General features: G+C 36.0%; 1 protein-coding gene across 1 annotated transcript; it reads right to left on the bottom strand.

Annotated features, from left to right (window-relative positions):
- Positions 1–1,722: 1,722 nt before the first annotated feature.
- On the bottom strand, positions 1,723–20,953 carry LOC129276628 (phenylalanine--tRNA ligase beta subunit-like). The gene is made up of 15 exons (XM_064109216.1): positions 20,780–20,953; positions 18,778–18,833; positions 17,703–17,800; positions 16,650–16,779; positions 15,756–15,871; positions 15,273–15,381; positions 14,077–14,227; positions 12,841–12,973; positions 12,029–12,142; positions 10,759–10,865; positions 10,030–10,211; positions 7,049–7,141; positions 6,296–6,478; positions 5,758–5,845; positions 1,723–4,956 (listed from the first exon to the last, which is right to left on the bottom strand). The coding sequence occupies exons 1-15, from the start codon at positions 20,835–20,837 to the stop codon at positions 4,805–4,807; spliced, it is 1,770 nt and encodes a 589-aa protein (XP_063965286.1). The 5' UTR covers positions 20,838–20,953; the 3' UTR covers positions 1,723–4,804.
- Positions 20,954–21,978: the final 1,025 nt, after the last annotated feature.

Raw genomic sequence — 21,978 nt, 5'->3', positions numbered from 1 at the left:
CAGGTTTAAAGTTGTGGTGTAAGTATGGACAGCCAATTGTTACATAAGTCACTAATGGTAGAGATATCATATTTCAGCTCATTTGGCTCTCAAATCATTCATAATTGTCTAGGAAATAGATTATTGTCTTCACCATCGATGAATCAGGAAAGAGCAAAGTTAACATAAGAAACGTACAACTTAATAAAAAAATGATACTTTTGGCTTCCCATACTTAAACCACAACTTTAAACCTGAGTCTAAGTTAAACCTGACTTCAGAATACGGGCCAATGTATTAAAGAATGTAATAAAATTATGCGACATACATGGAGGCCTATATGCAAAAGATGATACAATGATATGTAAAATGTGTAAAAAATTGTTTGACTCCCAAATGTTAATTATTCAGTTCACTTTATAATTAATTTTACCAAATATAAAAATGAAATACTTTTTTATACTAATTATGATAAAAAATAGAGCATGACATCAATTGACTGTCCTATTTGCATACTCTGTGATTTGCATATTGAAAGTGAAAGTTTACACCAGATTTTGAAAACAACTCCAGCATCATTAAGCTTATTCTTCTATTTCTCTTATATCGAAATTGACTTATTCAAAAGACAAGTCTACCCCAACAAAAAGTTGATTTGATTAAAAAGAGAAAAATCCAACATAAGCATAACACTGAAAATTTCATCAAAATCAGAAGTAAAATAAGAAAGTTAAGACATTTTAAAGTTTCGCTTAATTTCACAAAACTTATATGCACATCCTGGCTGGTATGCAAATGAGGAGACTATGACGTCATCCACTCACTATTTATTATATTATATGAAATATTCTAATTTCCTCCTCATCGTCAAGTGATACAATGATTAATTCCTCCCTGAACATGTGGAATTAGCATTGTTTAATACTACATGGTTCAGTAAAGTTGGTCGTTATTGTGAAATCTATACAAACTGAAATATTGTATAATTCAAACAATAAAAAAACAAAAGAAATAGTGAATGATGGACATCGACTGACTCACCTAGTTGTGCATATCACTGTTTTGTGAAAAATAAGCAAGACTTTAAAATGTCATAACTTTTTTATTTTACATCCGATTTTGATGAAATTTTCAGTACTATGCTAGTTTGATTTTTCTCTATTTATTCAAGTCAACATTTTCCTGGGGTGGACTTGACCTTTAAGGGCATAGACTTCTCCCATTAAAAAAAATGTAATAAATTTTTATCTTTTCATTCTGATTTTGACTCTTTCCAGTCTTCTTTTGTCAGTATGTGCAATATATACTAATCTCACTATCTATTATTCACATAATGTGAATTGAGGGATTTGTCACCCCCTCCTCCTCTCTCTTTCCCTCCCTCTTTCTGTCACCGGCTTCCTCCCATCCTCTATATCTCTGCTCTGTTTGCCTGTATCTGCATCTGACTTTCTCTCTCTCTCACTCACACACGTACACTCACCCACCCACACAAACACCCGCTCTTTAAAAAAAAAGGTCCTCGCTTTCAAGGGGGGGGGGGGGAGCAAACTTGTGTTAGAACGGCAAATTTACACTACAAATTTTGATTATGCCTCTCAAAAGTGGGGCACGGGCCGGACGTACCCCACCCGGCCTGGATCCGCCAGTGTCAAACATCTTTACCATTCGGTACAACACCAAGTGATGATGAAATTTTAAAAAAGGGATTGAGGGGATTCAATCACCGAAAATAACACAAAGTTATATCATACATGTTTGCATGTTTAATCATTATCAGAACAAGTAATACAGATCTCATGATTCAGAATATGTGTCCATATAAAAAAATGGAAGTGTGAACATTCAATGAAATTGCCCCAAATGATTAAGGATATTCGATAAAGGTTAGATAGCATAATCTAATGTACCACTACCAGGAAAATAGGAATCACTAATATTTTTTTATACAAACATAATGTGACAGATACTCAGGCAAAACGGATTCTCATTCCATTCAGTAAACACAGTTAATGGAATACCTGGTCCCAAAGAAAAGGCAATAGCCTTGGAGGGTGCAATAAAAAGGTAATGTTTCATCAAGCTGTTTGTAAGTTGTGCATGACTGTATGCATGAGTTTTGCGCATGTATAGACACACAACAGGGCTCTGTCTTACAAAGAGTTACAATTGATCTATCAATCCCAAGTATATGGAAATCCATCAATGTCATATTTTTTTCTCCAGAAAATTTGCACAATGTCCTTTGAAAACAAAGAGAAGCATACTGAATTGTCAAGCAAACAATGAATGTATGAATATGCATCATATCTAGTAAATATTTTGAACAAAGATGTATTTTAGATGTTAACATTGCTGGTTTTCGATAGTTGTGGTTGATTGGATCGATCGTAACTCTTTGTAAGACGGGGCCTGGTGATCTGTTCATAAGTGCACAATCAGATATTGAATCACACTGATTCCTATGGGTTGAAATAAACCTGATCTTTTTAGAATAAAATTCTTGTTTTTAACAATTATAATATAATTATATATTATAACAATTATAATATAATTCTTATAATTATTACAATCATAATATAATTATAATTCTTTTAACAATTATAATATAATTGTAATTTTTCAGAAAACAGAATATCGTATTTAGAATGAGAATAGTTGATGTGTGAAGTAGTGAGTAACTTATTGACAGCTTCATGAAACACCCACCAGGGGCCTGTAACACAAAGCTTAGCAATGATCGTAGAACATTTATCTACGATTGATTCCATTGACTACAATGTACAATCAATCGTACGATCAATCGCTAACCTTTGTGTTGCGGGACCAAGGTCTAATTGCGAAACGTATATATACATGTAGGAATACTATAAGGAATCTTTGTATTTACACAATAGAAAGTTTTATAAGGACACTACCACCCTTTGCAGCTTAAAGTTAAGGCATATTACCAAAAACTGACTTGTGGCTATGAAAAAATATTAACTAAAGGTTTTGAAAGCATGAGTCTCTTTACAAAGACATTCTTAACTTAAAGGATGAAAACACAAGAAAACTTTACGTCCTTCTAGCGGTTGACTATTCCCTTCAATGAAAAAAAATAATACTAATTGGATTACAGGTGGTACACATTATTTGCTGCTATATCTCACAAGCCTCTTGCAAGCTCTCATATAGTTAAATCCAACTGTTATTTAAAAGTTTCGCTTTAAACTTGTTTCACATAGAGTTAAGTGTAGCTTATAGCCATGCTTAAGTGCAAACACATCCTGTGGTATGTAAGTATAATCTCAATGATGAATACGGAGTAGGGCATGTCTTCGAGCACGATCTAAACAATGTGGTGAGGTATTATATTCCACATTAAACTGGGAGTTTATTCTTTTTTTTTAATATCACTTAAAGCTTTGCAAAGCACTGTTGGTGCAGGGCCTCATTGAAATTAAACAGTGAAGTACTTTTTGCCATAGTTTTCATTGAAACCTTGATTTTAATTGGCTGTATAGCCCTCTTACCATAGTAATAACCATTCACAGTGGTGAGACCATTACATATAACCTTTATGCAACAAGGCACATAATACAGCTGGAATACATATTCTGAAACGACACATAAAATATAAGAAATTAACACCTGATATCTGTCTGTATTTTGATCCAACAGCCTGAATTCATATCATATCTTTAAATTCACCTCTCAACTAAGCAAAATCTGGAGAAATTCTGTCAAACCAAGTGGAAAGGATAGCAATGACAAGAATTTTGCAAAATTTCCTCTTGGCCTTATGACTCTTGGTCAAGTGCACATTTGACGTGATTCTAATTTGTCTACACCCAGTTGGTGTGGCGACCATTTGGTTTATTATCCCCTGGGTCCTTCGTAATAGTATTCTCAATCCATTGCATTGGGCTTCTCCTGTTTTATCCAATAACCACTAGGTATAACAGTTCTTCAGAAAGTTCCAAGGACTTTCTGGATCCTACTTTAGGGCAATTCCATGAAATAATCAATCTTTATGGACGTCCGACCCCCAGTTTTCTAAATCCTCCCTTCACTTCATAAACTGAACAAGTCACGGTCCTTTGACAGCATTATTTAATACAGACTGTCAAAAGAACAAGAAATCAGAGACAGAAAATGTCATGAAGGTCCCATATATAGGGGGTTGGACGTACATATTTTATTTAATTGCCCTTTAATATTTTTCAAAACCATAAAACCAAAGCTGTGCATCTATTAAATTGAATTTATTACCAAATGGCATGGTCAGGTACATTCATATGAATTAGTTCATCACATATGAACAAAATAACCTTTGGTAAATGGAGCTAACATAATAACAAAATGGAGCCACTTAACTTCCTTCTGTCTAAAATCAACTTGGTCGATCCATTTGAAGAGTTGGAAATAGAACAAATGTTCATAACTTAAAAAGGAAAACTCAAAGAGGATGAATGTCAATTAGACTGTCTTATCATGGACAAAATGATAAGTAGCACAAACAGGTGGACCAGACAAGTTAAGCCACAGTAGCGTTAGATGCTCTTGAAATTAGACCAACTGGTTATAAACAAATGGCTTTAGACCATAATCTCTGATGGGATTTATACCCTGAATTTAGACCTTTACAGTATAATAGGGAGCCCAAATTGTTGGACCAATTGAGTTTAGCCAGTAGCCATTTTCGATGCTCTGAAAATTTAGACCAACTGGTAACAGACCAAGTGGCTTTAGACAATAATATAGTCCCTGTTGGAATTAAAATCTAAATGTCTCTATTGCATTCACTACCCTAATCTGCATACACAGAGAATAAATATCATCATCAAAGGAATGGTTCTATGAAGATCTCCAGCGCCGCACAGGGATTGGTCAATTCAAACTTGCTGACAACGTTTGGATGGAGAACGCCCACGTAGCCAATGGACTGGCCTCTGACTATAACCTCAGCACAGCGACCAGAGAAATAGGTTGGATCTAAATAAGAGGAGACAAAAGAGAAAGAGATTGCAAGAGACACAAAGAGAGAGAGAAGAAAAAAACAGAGTAATAAAAAGAGAGGAGAGAGAAAAAGTTTGTGAGGCATAAAAAGAGTGAAAAAAAGAGAAAGAGAGTGTGAGGAAAGGATAATAAAGAGATAGAACGGGAGACAAGGGTAAAGGGAGCAAGAAGGGAGAAAGAGAGAGAAAAAGAAGAGACAAAGGCAAGAGAAAGATAGAGTAATACAGTAATAATATTCAACTTACTAAATAAATTTAAAGCATTCTGCATGTGGGAAACAAAACTTTTTTTTTAATTGTTATAGGGTGGTATTTCCCTGTTCACATCAAAGATATAAAACAAAAGTCAATTAAATCGGCCTGGTATAATTTTTCCAATTGATATATACATTTGTTTGCTTCACTGTGTAATTTAAAGGTAAGACTTGGGTGCAACACACAAGTTATTGAATTTCACATATTATAATAAAGTTAAGACTTCATGAGAAAGAATGAAGGGGAACAATTGCTTTATTGCTGCATTCAAATAATGCAGTATGTGTATAAAACATGCATAAATAATCTATAATAAAACAATATAGTCATAATATAGAGGGAATACAAAGCAATGATGTGAAGATTAAACTTTTCTTTTAAGAAACATTGATTCAATGCTCGAACAACATTCAAAGTTCTGTACTTAGTTGGGATCAAGATCAATTTCAAATATATTTGAATCAATCGCAACTTTCAACGAGACTGTAGCCCTTAGTCACTGATGTACAGCTGATATACTTACTCTCAGCAGACTTTAAGTGGTAGCCATTTTCTTTTGAGAAGGGAACTTGTAAGAGTTGCATTGTCCTGTCCAACAAGCCATGTATAACCTGGTCAACAGATACAACACAAACAATAATCAGTGCTCAGTGATTTAGAATCTGAATTCTTATTCATTTGGCACAAAATTCCTTTTCATTAACAAAACCTTAAAATGATAAACACGCTTTTGGCAATTATTTTGACCGATGGTTATCATAGTGTTTCAGTGATCATGCTGCTTGTGTAATGGTAAAAATGTGTATTACTGAGCAATTTCTCATTTCCTAACACATTTTACTTGGCACATAAAATAATTTTATATCAATAAATCCTTAGAATGACGAAATTTAGAGAATTGGTTTGATTGTTGGTTATCAGTGTGATCCAATGACAAGCTTCTTTCTTCCTATAATGCATTGTAAAGGTAAAAGCACATATTACTCAGCAATTTCTCTTTTTCTAGCATAATCATTGGACATTAAATTATTTTTTATCTTTAACCGTTGCTTGAAACTAACCTCAAATCCAGGTGATTTGTTATAGTGAACAGCGCAGAAATGTCTCCTATTCTCCGCACCAACATCTTTCTCTGGATTCTGAAGAACGACGTCTGAGATCTCGAAGACTTTGATAGGAAGAGGCATCTTACGGTTGCAAGAGATGGTCTTTAATACTCCGGGTAGGAGAGCTGTCCTTGCGACCTTCAGCAAGAGAGGAGGAAGATAGCGATTTGGGATGGTGAGATTGAAGTAATGGCTCCAGGAGCCCGTCTTACAAAGAGTTACGATTGATCCAATCAACCACAACTATGGAAAGCCAGAAACCCCAACATCTAATATGCATGTCTATTCGTAATGTTTTCTAGACATGATGTGTAGCCATGCATGAATCGATGTCTTATGGATTCAGCGTGCTACTCGTTGTTTCAAGAGAGACATTGTGCAAATTTCCAGTATGAAAATTACGACCATTTCCATAGGTGAGTTTGATCGGATCAATCACAACTCTTTTTAGGACAGGACCCAACATGTGTGAAAATAGGAGTATTTTTTAAATCTTCAACTTCATCATAATTTTCCGCTTTATAATCACTATTATTAGGCTTGACATCACCATCATCAATGGTACCAAATTCATTACCATCACCATTATGGAAAACTTGTGTAACTTTTATACCACACATTTTCATGGTCTTTTAAAAAAGTCAGACTAATGGTATGAGATAAAGGAACAAGGAAAATATGAGAGGTTTTCACTTCGCTCTCTCCTACCTGAAATTCAGCTGTCTTTGGATTTGAGATGTGTACAGCCTTGGTCTTGGCAAGATCAACCTGAAGTTTGTCCGCAACATCATCCCTTGAGCACTGCAATGATACATCCAATCAATGAATAAGATTAATACCCATAAACAGTTCAATTCAAAGAATGACAGTGAGCACAAATTTTCAAAAGGTATTTCAATCACGGTTAATTGTTTGCACAAACATAAACATAAATATTGTAACTTCTGGCTTAGTTCACAGGAACCGAAAGCTGTCAAATGATAGAGTCTAGACTCGAGTGTGCAGAAAATCACCAACACAGATAATCATGCATGGGCACACATTTTGTTATTGCTTGAAAAAAAAGACCTGTCAACCAACAGAATACTAAGCTGGTTTTACTAATAGGCCTAACTCATTTTGTTGAATTCTTTTCAAGTCATTTAATGATGGTCATCATCAGTGGCGTAACTACCGGGGGGGGGGGGGGGGGGGGGGGGCCGTGCCCCCCCCCCCCAATCGGCTGACCAAAAAAAAAAACGGGGAAAAGGAGAAAAAGAGGGAGAAAGGAAGAGGAACGTAGTGGCAAAGAAGAAACTATTATTCATTATAATTGTATATTGTATATAATCATGTTATGTTATATTACATAGGAAACATTTTTATCATAACTTTATGAAACATAATTTGCTCAGGGTCCATGTCTTCATTGTTCCTGGTGCTCGCATTGTCTGTTTAAAGAGATATAAACCTGTTGTTCGAAAACCTCCCGTTTTCAAGTCAATATATATACACCAAATATATTATTGTTTTATGTAGTGACATATGCTTCTTTTTCATGACTACTTAAAGTGATTGCCCCATGTTAAGGTCCTAATATAAAACATTTCCTGTCTGTGATTACGATCGCTTCAGTGGATTGGTGAGATATGTCTACTCTCCATGAATTCCTAAAATCAGTCCTTGAAATGTCCCCTTTTCTGATCTGAATTATCTAAATTTTCAGCTCGCGCTTCGCGCTCGCAATATTTGATTAGTGAGATGCGTATGATAATCATGATAACATTGACTACAAAAAGTGCTTCATGTGTTCAGATGTAATTCTAACAAAACCAGTAAGCACTTGGCACTCGCATTACATGACTCTGGTGAGATATGTATACTATTAAGAGATTCCTAAAATATAGTCCTTAAGATCCTTAAGACCCCCCCCCCCAATCGGCTGACCAAAAAAAAAAAAACGGGGAAAAGGAGAAAAAGAGGGAGAAAGGAAGAGGAACGTAGTGGCAAAGAAGAAACTATTATTCATTATAATTGTATATTGTATTATAATCATGTTATTTTATATGACATAGGAAACATTTTTATCATAACTTTATGAAACATAATTTGCTCAGGGTCCATGTCTTCATTGTTCCTGGTGCTCGCATTGTCTGTTTGAAGAGATATAAACCTGTTGTTCGAAAACCTCCCGTTTTCAAGTCAATATATATACACCAAATATATTATTGTTTTATGTAGTGACATATGCTTCTTTTTCATGACTACTTAAAGTGATTGCCCCATGTTAAGGTCTTAATATAAAACATTTCCTGTCTGTGATTACGATCGCTTCAGTGGATTGGTGAGATATGTCTACTCTCCATGAATTCCTAAAATCAGTCCTTGAAATGTCCCCTTTTCTGATCTGAATATTCAAAATTTTCAGCTCGCGCTTCGCGCTCGCATCATTTGGTTAGTGAAATACGTATGGTCTTAGTGAATTCCTACAAACAAGCCTTAGACTGCCCCGCTTCAGGTCTGAATTATCTAAATTTTCAGCTCGCGCTTTGCGCTCGCAATATTTGATTAGTGAGATGCGTATGATAATCATGATAACATTGACTACAAAAAGTGCTTCATGTGTTCAGATGTAATTCTAACAAAATCAGTAAGCACTTGGCACTCGCATTACATGACTATGGTGAGATATGTATACTATTAAGAGATTCCTAAAATATAGTCCTTAAGATCTCCCTGTTTGGGATCAATATATGCAAAAATTTCAGCTCGCACTTCGCGCTCGCATTGTTTAGCAAGACAGGTACGTATCATGATTACAAAAATTTGATTATAAAGTCCTTTTTTAGGTCTGAATATCAAAAATTTTCAGCTCGCGCTTTGCGCTCGCATTATTTGATTGCTGAGATGCGTATGTTATTCATGATTACAATGACTGCAAGTGCTTCCTCAAAATGTCTCTATTAGGTCAGTATACCTGACAACTTAGCGCGCTTTGCGCGATCACTATATAAGTGACTCAAAAATTTTGCTGGTGCCCCCCCAATGCCGTGACCCACGGTATGCCACTGGTCATCATAATTGGAAGTAAAGTCTAATCTCATGGCTTGATAAAAAAAATGAAATGCCATGCTTTGTTGGCAAATATCTGACCAATATTTTCTACCAATTGTATTATGCCCAACGCATTATTTTAATCCACACACACAATTGGATTGTCACTTCATTGGATTCTGTTCTGAATCATTTTGAGATGGTTACCAGAGGTAGAACTTACATTCAAGATCAGGGGCCTGTTCAACCAAGACAACTATTCCATTATAGCAACTACCATGGTAACAGCCAATCACAATCAAGGTTTCCATCGTAGTTACAATAATGGCAAAGTTACCATAGGTGTAAGTCTTCATTAAAGAGACCCAAGGGCCCTGTCTTACAAAGAGTAATGATTGATCCCATCAACCACAACTATGGAAAGCCAGCAACATCAACATCTAAAATACACGTTTGTTCAAAATATTTTCTAGATGTGATGTACATTCATGCATTCATTGTTTTCTTGACAATTCAGTGAGCTCCTCTTTGTTTGCAGAGGAGTTTGTGCAAATTTCCTGTAGAAAAAATTAGGAAATTGATGGATTTCCACATAGTTGAGGTTTATTAGATCAATTACAACTCTTTGTTTGACAGGATCCAGATGTTAAACTTACCAATGCAAAGGTAAGGACCTCTGTGAATCCTGCAGCAGAGATGTCCAACCTCAGGAGATCGGTGAGCTTGTTGATGGGGAACTGTTCAGCGATTGTATTTGTTTGGGGTATCGTCTTGGTGATGTTGTTGTATCCATGGGCGATGGCAACATCTTCGATGATGTCACAGGCATGGATGACATGTGCAAGGTCAACACAAGGTCAAGGATTCAACAGATAAGGGGTATGGTTTACAAAATGATCTTGCGTTGTAGAATTAAATTTTAAATCGGAATCCGCAAACTTGGAGGGAATTGCAAGAATTTCCCCCAAAATTGCAAGTCAATTTTAGGACACTTCAAACAAAAGAAAATATTAATTCGTTATCATAAAGTTAAAGTGAAGTTGAAATTATGTCATTCGCTACCAATTGCAAATGTGTTTCTCATGTGGCCCCCTTAAGTTGACATCAATTTGTGAAATGGTTGTTCTCCTCTATACTCTATGATCTTCAGGTAAACATTCACAAATCATGAAACTCTGGGATGCCAACATTATAAATTGCTTTAGCGTAATTTGAGGGCTAATAGACATAAATTATGGAGGAGAGCAATCACACAATTGTCTCTACCTTTCTTGGCATAGACATATCTAGTGCAACAATTGGGACAAAACAGTGTTTCAATGAAAGTAGCACATTTTTTATGAAAAAAAAGAACAGTAACACAAGAAATAAACAACAAAGGATATCTGATCGTGTCGGAGGAACTTCCACCGACAGCTTCTTTCCTCCTTCAATAACTTTACTTGGAAGACACATCTTGGTAAGTAGGTTTGCTATTCTATCAGCAGACTCACTAAAAAAATTAGATAAATCAATCGTATAAAATGAAAGATTAACACTTAGACCAAAATTCATGAACATAGGCAAATAATTTTCTATCGTCAGAGTATTCAATTAAAATTTTAGTACCTCAAAAGCTAGACTAGATATGCATACAACTGTTTGGTGAAATTAAAAAAAAACAACACTTAAATCATAACATTCTCATTTTTTATCTGCTTTTGATGAAATTATCATCAGTATGCAGGTTAGATTTGTTTAACTGCATTCTAAAGAATGTTTGCTGGGGTGGACTTGACCTTTAATGTCACCCTACAAAATGTGACATCTCAACTGAGCCAGTTTTCAGGCATAATCGTCAGGAGGTGCGATAGCTCAGTCGATAGAGCGGGGGTTTCGATTCCCAATAGGTGCGCTAGTGCCCTTTGGTAAGGATTTTAATTCCTCATTACCAGGTCCCTTGGAGAGGACCTTAAGCCGTCAGTCCTCTGGTTGCTTTCTTAGCAATCAGGTAAAAAATCACAACCATTATGAAAACATAATCTGGGGTCCGTAGCACAGAGCTTTGCAATTGAACATACAATTGTACATAATGACCAATGCAATGAAGCATAAAAATCAACACTACAATCAAGCACTAAGTGTTGTGTTACAGGGTCCTACGGATGTTCAATGTTGATTTTCAAATTTAAACAGCAACATGAATCATGATTCAAAATGCAATTACAAAACACAGATATAATGAGAAACAAAAGAAACAATGTCCCCCATTCACAGTTGTAAAACTAAACACCTTTCAGATCTTGATTTGTAGGAAAATCTACACGCCAAAGGTGCATTTTGAAAGACGATCTGCATCGCAAATCCAACGACATATGACACTGAACACAATCAAGGATTCAAACATCTCATAGTGAAGCTTACACATTACTCTGAAAAACATGCACCAGAGTTGACCTTTCTTGTGATGGGTCAAACTAAGCAGTAAGCTGAGAGCAGGGAAAGATGATTGAAGTATAATTAGCTTTAAATTTTCAACCGTGAACGGTGCACGCAGATCATGCTTGTGGTGTGTTTTGTAATTGCGTTTTGAATCAGGATTCATGTTGCTGTTTAAATTTTTTAAAATCGACACTGAACACACCCCAAGTGACATCAAATTTTTGCGATAAATACCTGATTCCAACTCTTTTGTTGATGAGTTCCACAGGAACGTTCTCTGCCCTGTACTTCAGCTCTGGAAATAGATCCTTGCTACCATCAGGTTTGATCACCTCAACAGATTCCATACTGAACAAAGAGAAATCAGTAATTAGTATTTGCTCTCAAATTGGCAACACATTTTAAGGTACTCGATTACTGACTTTTAATTTATCAATTTATATAGTTAACACAATAGTGACATGGGAAAAAAGACCAAAAGGTCACAATAATTTTTTTACTTTTCCTGGCATCCAAGTGGGTTTTAAAATTATTCATAGCAATTATTTTTCTTGCTACTGTTTCCTCTGTAACATTGTATATAAATGTCTTGTTTACCAAATGAAGTAACGATAATGACAATAATAACATCCAGTTTCCAAAAGTTTATCATTAATGGTATCTTCTCATTTGCTGTAAATGTTTTTCAACAAATAATTAGAGGAACTTTCTGTTGCACTTGTCTATCAATGTAGTAAATGGCAGTCCCTCGTCTGAATCAGCCATTTTTACTACAATGCTAGAAATCAAATCCTGGCAAAACATCAATGATAAATGCCACCACCAAAATTATTCCAAACACTGCTACAATAATCAGATCTTCTATAACCATTAACCTATCTCAATGGTAGTCCATATCCGCAAAGTCTAGCAGCCAAGAAATAGAAACAAAATACAAAGATTTTTTTTCACATAAATATGGTCCTGGGTTCAATCCTAGTCAATGCAGTGTAGTTTTCTCACATTCTTTTTTAAAGATTATAATCGTTACCTCTTGCTAAACTTACATGAATGGTTCCTTGCAGTACTGGCTGAACATGGCAACTAAGATGTCAAGGGTGATCTTGATTTTATTATGGTCAGTGCCGGTGATCTCAACAAAGACGTTTTTGGTGGTAAGCTTGATCTTTGAATGGTCACCTAAGGAATGGAAAATACAGTCAAACCTGTGTTAGTGGCCACTTCTCTGTAACAGCTGCCTGCCTATAGTGACCACTGAAACAGATTCCCATGGAGGTAGATTGTGAATAACAACCTGTCTACAATAATAATAATAATAATAATAATTTTAATTATAACAATAATAATAACAACTACAACAACAATAATAATAGTAATAATAATGTTGTATTTTATCCAGGGTAGCCACTTCAGTTCCGAAAACTGTTCTCCCAGCGGGCTCTGCTTCACATGATAATGTTATTATTACGCCTGATTAAGCACAGCTACCTTAATCTGGCGCTCGAGCATTCAAAGAATTTCTTCCTACCCATTCATCTCACCTGGGTTGAGAGGAGCAGTGTGGGTAAATTTCTTGCAGAAGGAAAACATGCCATGGCTTGGAATCGAACCCACGTCCCTAAGATTGAAAGACGAGAGTCATAACGTCTAGACCACGACGCCCCTACTATAGCGGCCACCTGTCTATAGAGGCCACATTTTGTGTTTCCCTTGGGTGGTCACTATAGACAGGTTTTGATGTAGGTTTAAAGACATGATAGAGGTGCAAGTTTTGTACTGCATGGAATTAGTACATGTCACTAAAGAGTATGGAATGTGATGTTTCAAAGAAAATCGAAGACCATGGAATTTACATTATAGAAAATAAAAAACTGGGGTCTCTACAATGTATGCAATTAACGGCTCTGCTCCACAGTACAATATTAATCTAATTAGCAAATACACTCCTGTCAGGTCCCTACGTTCATCCAACTCTGGTTACCTAGTTATTCCCAAATCCGTTAAGACATGGGGGGGGGGGGGGTTCAGGTTTTTGCTCACGCTGGCCCTGTTCTCAGGAATGATCTTTCCCTGGTTATCTGTTAATGTACTTCCACTGACACATTTAAACGTTACCTTAAGACTTGTCTATTCAATGCTTCCTACTCTTACTTGTTCCTGAATCTATCACTATTATATTTGTACTTTTCTCTTTCTTTCTTTCTTTCACTGCGCCTTAGGCACTCTGCCGAGTGGATTTGGCGCATTACAAATCACACATATTATTACTATTATGTTCTTACCATTTATGATTGGAGGCATGGACAGGACGACACCGTTGCTATCCTTGATGATAGGATAGACAGGCTTGTCTCTGATGATAGGGAGGTATTGACGTAGATGGCTGTCTGAGGAATACATTTCCATCTGCTCTACAGCTGTGAATGCCTTGACCTGGTTGAAAGGTCAGAGGTCACATGGTAAAGGTCAGAGGTAAAATGGTTAAAAAGGGTAACAAGTGGAACGCCTCTGGCAGTCTCGCCTGCATTACGTTATTTGCGTTAGTATTATACCAGCAATGCTGACTTTCAAAATAGCTATTAAATAATTATTTATAAATGAAAACACTCATATGATAATAAAATACTATGTCCATTTACCCAACATGACCTGAAACTTAAACAGGATCTTTAATGATACACTATCACACTTATGTCCAAGTTTCATAAACTAAGTCCATACACTTTCGAAGTTATGACGACATTTCGTAAACTTAACCTTGGTTAAAATTTCGATATTGATTCCCCCAACATGGTCTAAGTTCATTGACCCTAAATGACCTTTGACCTTGGTCATGTGACCTGAAACTCAGGCAGGATGTTCAGTAATACTTGATTACCCTTATGTCCAAGTTTCATAAACTAGGTCCATACACTTCTAAGTTATGATGACATTTCAAAAACTTGGTTAAGATTTCAATGTTGACGCCGCCGCCGTCGCCGTCGGAAAAAACGGCGCCTATAGTCTCGCTCTGCTATGCAGGCGAGACAAAAATGGGTTTCAATCAACACTTTCCAAGATGTTACATGAGAGAATAACTGTTTGTATAGTACATTTCCAGTTGTTCAGTTGCTGCCAAAGTGTGAATAATTTGATAAAGGGCTTTCGTTTATTCATTACTCAATTATGACAATATATTGGCATTAAAAATCTAATAACAAAAATAATTTGAAATTCCAGTGTCTCAAAATTTGATACTCTTGAGATATAGCCCCGGAGTAAACACTGATCATGGGCCAATAGCATAAAACTTAGCGTTTTGTAACTTTGCTGTCCATTATAACCACCATAGTAAAACTGGGCAACTGGGCATAATAAAATGAATATTTCTGAGGAAGGCATCTTAATTGGCAAAGTTTCCCTAAAATGCATGTTTGATGCATCCAAACATAGAAATAGGGAAACAGCCCCACATCTTTCCCCTGCTTCAAAGACTGACCTGGTTTAGAGGAACAAACTTGATTTGGTGCGGGGGTTGAGCATCGAAGTAGAATGGCCCTTGGATTGTATCCAGGTCATGGGTTCCCATGGAAACCAAGCTTCTTTTCCTAAACGATAATCATGATATTGGAGAAAAGAATCAGCAATATGCTTGCATTTGAAAAATATGGGAGAGCAGTCCTCATCAGGGAGGGGCCAGGGAACAATTTCTTTTAAAGGGGGGAGGCAAAGCCCCCTAATTTTTTCAGTCAACTCTATTTTTTATGCACATAATCATCAGGATTCTGTATTTTTTTCCTCTCCCAATTCCTTTCTTCTTTCTTTCCCTTGGGGCAGTTATCAAATACTACATAAACAGCGTACAATGTGTCCTCATAAATGGGATAGCATTCTGGGTAGTCATCAACATATCACAATGACGTTACCTAGATTGTGATTACAGCTTTTGAAAATTCATCACTCTCACTTAGCTCCAACTTACCTTCCTAAATTCTGATGAAGTTTATCTTGAAGATCAATAAAGCTATCATAGGTATCTTTATTGAAGGTGATATTTCTCATGATGGCTGCAACAGCATAGGGCCTCACTTGAGCTGTCTATCAAGAGCAATTCAATGAGAGCAAAATGAGAAGGAAAGGGATGCTAATTATAATTCACAATTGAAAACAAGAGAGGTATATTAAAGGGTAAATAATTCAATTCAATTTTATTTTTTCTCTGCATAAAACGAACATATGATAAAATACACGAAGAACAAAGTATACATAACATCACAGATATAAGTTAACAAGAAAAAAAAAAGCATTGAAAGGGAAGCAGCCAAGGAGAAAATTTTCTTGTAATACAGCCGACCCAAATTACTTTAAAAAGAATAAAAATCATTGACAATATCAAAAGTTACAAAATATATAAAACAATTAGAAAATATTACAAAGGCATAGAGACACAAGTGGTAAAACATTAAAAGGGAGATTTGAGTGAGAAAACTATAGCAATAGGGAAATGTGTAGCCTGTCTTCAAAACAGAGCAACGTAATAAGATTTTTTAAAAATCACAGGATTTTAACAATACAAATTGTTGGATACAAGTCATCACGATCTGCCCTACTATTAGATCATCAAAACATTCAAATGCCTGCTAACACATCTAGTTTGTTTGTTATTGACCTACTGTAGATTTGATCGTTGTTTTAGCTTTTTGATTTACTATACTGTATATTTTGTATGGGATCACTGTTTTTTCAAGCCCATCCCCATTTTAATTGTATATATATGCTTTTCATTTTATGAAATTAAAATTGAATTGAATTGAATTAACCCCAAACTGTTATCAAATTAGTGAATTGTAATGAGTTAAGTTAACATTAGACTTACCGCTGGTTTAATGAACATTTGTTGAAGAGTTCCCTGTTTAGGTGAAATAGCCCTGTATCGCGGTGCTTCCATTTTTTGAAGGAAAACCAGTAATCCTCTGGAAAGGCCCTCAAGACAAAGTAAATCATATCTGTTTGAAAATAAAAAATATCATGGAAATAAAGATTCATTTTTTTCTGAAAGAAGAGAATTAAGAATATCTATGTAACTAACTACAATATGAAGCATGAATGAAAGTGAAGTAGCTCAATCTTGTTTTTCGTTTCTCCTCTTAGTCTTAATTCCCTCTTTCCAATATTATGGTCTCCTTAGGTTTTGCTTTCCTTTCAGTCAGTTTGTAAGTCCAATATTATGAATTTTGTAACAGGTAATTAAATTCATGCTTATCACTAAGGTTACAGAATTAATGAGCCAACTGTTTGAGCAAATTAAAGGTCAAGTCCACCCCAGAAAAATGTTGACTTAAATGAATAGAGAAAAATCAAACAAGCATAACACTGAAAATTCCATCAAAATCAGATGTAAAATAAGAAGTTATGACATTTTAAAATTTTGCTTATTTTTCACAAAACAGTTATATGCACAACTCAGTGACATGCAAATGGGAGAGTTGATGATGTCCATCACTCACTATTGTTTTTTTTATTGTTTGAATTATACAATATTTCAATTTTTACAGATTTGACAATAAAGACCATCTTGACTGAACCATAAAGTGTTTAAACTGGTAATTCCACATATTCAGGGAGGGATAAAACTTTGTTTCACAATCATATAACGAAATACAGAAGAAATAGTGAGTGAGTGATGTCATTAGTCCCCTCATTTGCATACCGACCGGGATGTGAATTTAACTGTTTTGTGAAATTAAGCGAAACTTAAAAAGGTCATAACTTTTCTATTTTATAATATCCGATTTTGATGAAATTTTCAGTGTTATGCTTGTTGGATTTTTCTCTTTTCATTCAAATCAAGTTATTGTTGGGGAGGACTTGTCCTTTAATCACAAGAAAAATTGGCTCATCATTATAAAAACAATCAGGTTTTTCTGACCTGTTTGCAGGTACATCAATTTTGTAGATGACAACATCTGAAGCTCCCTCTGCTTTATCTGTTCCTTGTTCCTTCTCTATCATCGTCTTCTCTGAGGTCTGGAAACAATATAATTTGTAGTATTAGAATTGGTTGGAGGTGGAAGAGATGCAGGAGGAGGAGGAGGAGGGGAGGAGGAGGACGGGGATCAGTGATAAGTGCTAGGAATGTATAAAGCAAAAGCATTTGGACATGAGCATGCATTACAAATGACTCTTGTTAAAACTGAATTAATTAGCATAGCAATTAGTGGTGCAATGCTAGGCTTTACTACAACCCATTGGATAATAAAATACGCAAACACTGTACTGTAGTTTACAAGTTCATTAACACCAGTCTAAATATTTGATAAAAAGGATAAAGATTAAAGGAAAATGAAACCTTTGAAACAAGATAGCTTTTGCAAAAACAGAAAAATCAAAGAAACAGATCAACAAAAGTTTGAGAAAAAATTGAATAGATAATAAGATATGAGCATTTGAAGTTTAGATCATTATTGTAATGTAGATCCTCCCATTGGCAATACGACAAAGATGTGTGATGTCACGTGTGAACAACTTTGCCATTACTTTTGTATATATATATATAACTTTCACTGCCTCTTTGTATCACATCTGGCAGTAGATCATGTATTCTTTCTATAGGAGGGCACCTAACACAGATTTTCAAAGAATACTTTATGGATAAAGAGTTTGTATCACCATAAGAAAGAGCAAAAAAGAGACATCTTGGGGGCATTTTATAGCCCATCAAAGGGAAAGTTGTTCACATGTGACATCATACATCTTTGTCACATTGTAAATGGAAGGATCTCCATAGCATTAGTAATCGCAATATTCAAATGCTCATAACTTTTTCGTTATTTGTCCGATTTTTCTCAAACTTTCTTTCATCTTATTCTTTTATTTTTTGGTTTCCACACAAGCCATTTGTTCCAAAGATTTCATTCCCCTTTAATATAGAGACCAACTTAAGAATAAAACACAAATAACAAAATCAAATTATTATAGAAAAGAGTAATTGAAAAAAAAATTACCACTTCATCAAGTTCAAGGCCATATTCAAAGCAGAGCTCATCAAATTCTTCATCAGCTGTGAATGTAAAGAAAAACAAAAGAGAAAAAACGTTAAAGAGTAGGGTGTTCATCATCCAGTGTATTGCACCTGCCGGTCCCTGGCGAAAATCTTCAGACGGTAAATTCAACTGCCATAATAATCAATACTACGATTGTATTTATAGACATAAACACAAGACAATGCAATGAAGTAGAAATCTATTAATCTTGTGCCTTAATTAAACAAAGTCAAAGCATGATAAATTAAGAAGATGTAGCCTCTAGGCCTAGAAAGACTTTAAAAACGGGCAGTGAAATTGGAAATTGGCATGGTACGAATTAGACCAAAAGCTTCGGTCTCTGTTATGTTGGTTGTTACGCTGAACTCCGTTGGCTCCACTCACCAAAAACAGAGACCGAAGTTCTAGCTCGATCTGTACAGGTACTCAATGGCCATATATTTATATATTAACTTAGGATAAAACAGGGAAGTGAAGTTGCGCGACAGCCGAAGTAAGTCACTGTTTTTTCCCCCTTTTAAGTTTATTTTTCTCTGTTTTGGTGCATTTCAGGCCAAAATGGAATAATAATCTTTATTTTGGTACAGATTTTATATATTTTTATGAAATAAAGACAAAAATCGATGAGCCCTGTCGGGGGGATTTTGCATTGTTAACCCCCTTATGGTGGCTGCACGATAGCAAGCCATCTGTGACTGCGTACGAGGAGAAGTATAAAATAAAATAAAAATGTAAAAAAGCTCCTCGAAACAGACGGCTGCCGGCTGCCAGCTGTAGCTGTCTATCTAGGTACGAATAGTACAAGTACGAGTAAGGGAAGAGGCCAGGCCGGGAGGTTTGCATAACAGCCACAGTCACAACTAAGTAGGTCTATCATTAGACAAGATCATTTCGAAACAAAAAAAGTCAGAACAATTAAAAATAAAAAAATGTTGTTCAATTTGTTGGCTGTTGCGCGCTTGCGATGTCGTGTTTGTACCGTTTCTTTTCTAGTATAGTGAGTGATTGTATTACCGACCGGCCTTGTATTACCGAACGCGCGCATTGACATAAGCATCAGAAAAAAAATTCATACATTCAAAATTTCGCAACATCCTTCCAAAAGACCAAAGAGAACTTGAATAGAAAGATGATGAAAAATGGTCAAAAACACATTTTCAAAGTCTTAATATTCTAAAAACAATAAAATATGGTCAAAATAGCTCATCAGTGATTTTGTTGTTTTCTCAACTTTTCCCATAGAAAACACACGTTCGGTAACACTCACACGTATTGCGAGGTTAGTATTAGTATACTAACCTCGCACCACGAACCGCGTTTGGCAGTGGATTTCTAACTAGTGGGTCGCGCGTGCTGGGATCTCACTTCTTGGGTCCACAACACATGACTTCTATGGCTTGAATTTTCTGTGCGCGGCGGCATGTAATGAACCCTTGGGTGGTTCGGTAATACTAATTACGATACCTTTTTCAAGTGACCAAAATATTTCACATGCGAAGAGGGGTCCGATTGGAAGCAAAAATCGTAAAAAGGAAAAACTATTTCGGCAAAAATTTTACATATTTATATTTTGTAGGTAATTGTGTATTCATGGTGAAAGTTTGGTGAATTTTATGAGAATAGTGTGTTTGATATGATTGAATTCATGAAAAGTGTTCGGTAATAGTAGTACGATCCACTACCATACTAGTAGGCCTAGTATTAATATTTTTTCATTGTTCTAGCTCGCTGGTAATGAATAAAATGGAATATTTACAACAAAACATTTATATATATTTTATTAGCTTTTATCATTTGAAAACAAAGCACAATCTGATAGAAATGCCACTTAAATCGTTAAAGTTTAGCGAGTGTGGAACAGATCCTTAACTAACACTAAAACGAGTACATGGGGCTACAGTACGAAGCCGTTGCGCTCGACTGGCGACACACGGTGGTTTGTTATTTTAATTTCTCTACTCACTATAAGTTCTCCCTAAAACCTCAAAGAGAAGATCCCTTTTCACACCAACAGTAGGCATTTCGATGGCAGATATTCAATAAATACCAGAGAAAGTCAATTAGTGTGATCCGTTCGTTCGAAATGATGCAACGTGTGGACGACCAGCCCCTTTTGTCTGAATATTTCGAGAACATTAATTAAAAAAGAGAGACCTATGCTACTTTTGAAGTAACAAATCTTGAATAAAATAATTATTTTCTTCAGGGCGTTGCACAGCAAGCATGCAATCATAAAGGTCCATGATGCAATCAAACTTCGCGTAAATCTTATGCATTATCAATTTCAATCATTGAGGCCTACAGTAAGTATATATATACGTAGAAATAATATCAAAATTCTTGTTTATTTACTTACTTATTTGTTCAGAGACGGCGAAGCGAAGTTGAAAGTGGGGGCACATGCAGGAAAAGGGCACTATCCGATGGGTAAGAGGGGCACTGATTCGAGTAAGGCCACTTACAACAAGGCAAGTGTACTCGTTAACGCCATAAAACGGGACCTTCTCAGGCTAGGCGGAAGGGGCACAGAACACGTTCATGAGGGGGCATTTTTCTTGGGTAACTAAGGGCACTTTTCAGTGCTTCTAGAAAGTGGGGGGGGGGCACTGTGCCCCCGGCCCCCAGCCCCCAGGATCACCGCCCCTGTATTTATTTGTTTTTTTTTATTTACCCAGGTAACAACACCGGTGAACTATACCCTTTAAGCACTGTTTTTCTTACATGGGGCCCTGTCATGGGCCTTCTCGAGAAGAGGTTGTTTCTGTTGGCCTATTCATTTTCTGATGGGGTGACGCTATCTGAGGGCACGGGTAATCCCCCTATTACTTTTCAAGATAGGCTTAAAGGGGAAAAAAGGGGAGGAAGAAAAGGGAAGAAGGAAAAATAAAACTGTCGAAAATAATCCCTGTTAGGCCCTATATAGCTGAGGAAAAATGAGTCACCTTTGACACGGGTCGTGTTAATTATTTCAAGGAGGGGCGACGTTAGGCCTACTGCATCCATAGTAGTATCCTATTTAATTTGGATGATTTCCAGGGGGGGGGGGGGCAAGTCCATCACGAGTGGATACCATGCGTGACCATATGGTGTTTCGAAACTCACCCTAAACAAGCATTTTCCATGTTCTGAAAATGCACCCCTTATAACAAGTATTGGCGTGTG

This window comes from Lytechinus pictus, chromosome 14, assembly GCF_037042905.1.
Source record: "Lytechinus pictus isolate F3 Inbred chromosome 14, Lp3.0, whole genome shotgun sequence".
In the NCBI taxonomy this organism is placed as follows: domain Eukaryota; kingdom Metazoa; phylum Echinodermata; class Echinoidea; order Temnopleuroida; family Toxopneustidae; genus Lytechinus; species Lytechinus pictus.
This window is presented reverse-complemented; position numbering and strand designations above follow the sequence as displayed.

Coding starts and splice junctions, on each gene's coding strand:
- LOC129276628 (XM_064109216.1), bottom strand. CDS start 20,837: ATGCCTACTGTTGGTGTGAAAAGGGATCTTCTCTTTGAGGTTTTAGGG. Junction 12,974..14,076: donor CATGCCTCCAATCATAAATG/GTAAGAACATAA, acceptor TCCATTCCTTAG/GTGACCATTCAAAGATCAAG. Junction 6,479..7,048: donor CAAAGACAGCTGAATTTCAG/GTAGGAGAGAGC, acceptor CTCTTGCTGAAG/GTCGCAAGGACAGCTCTCCT.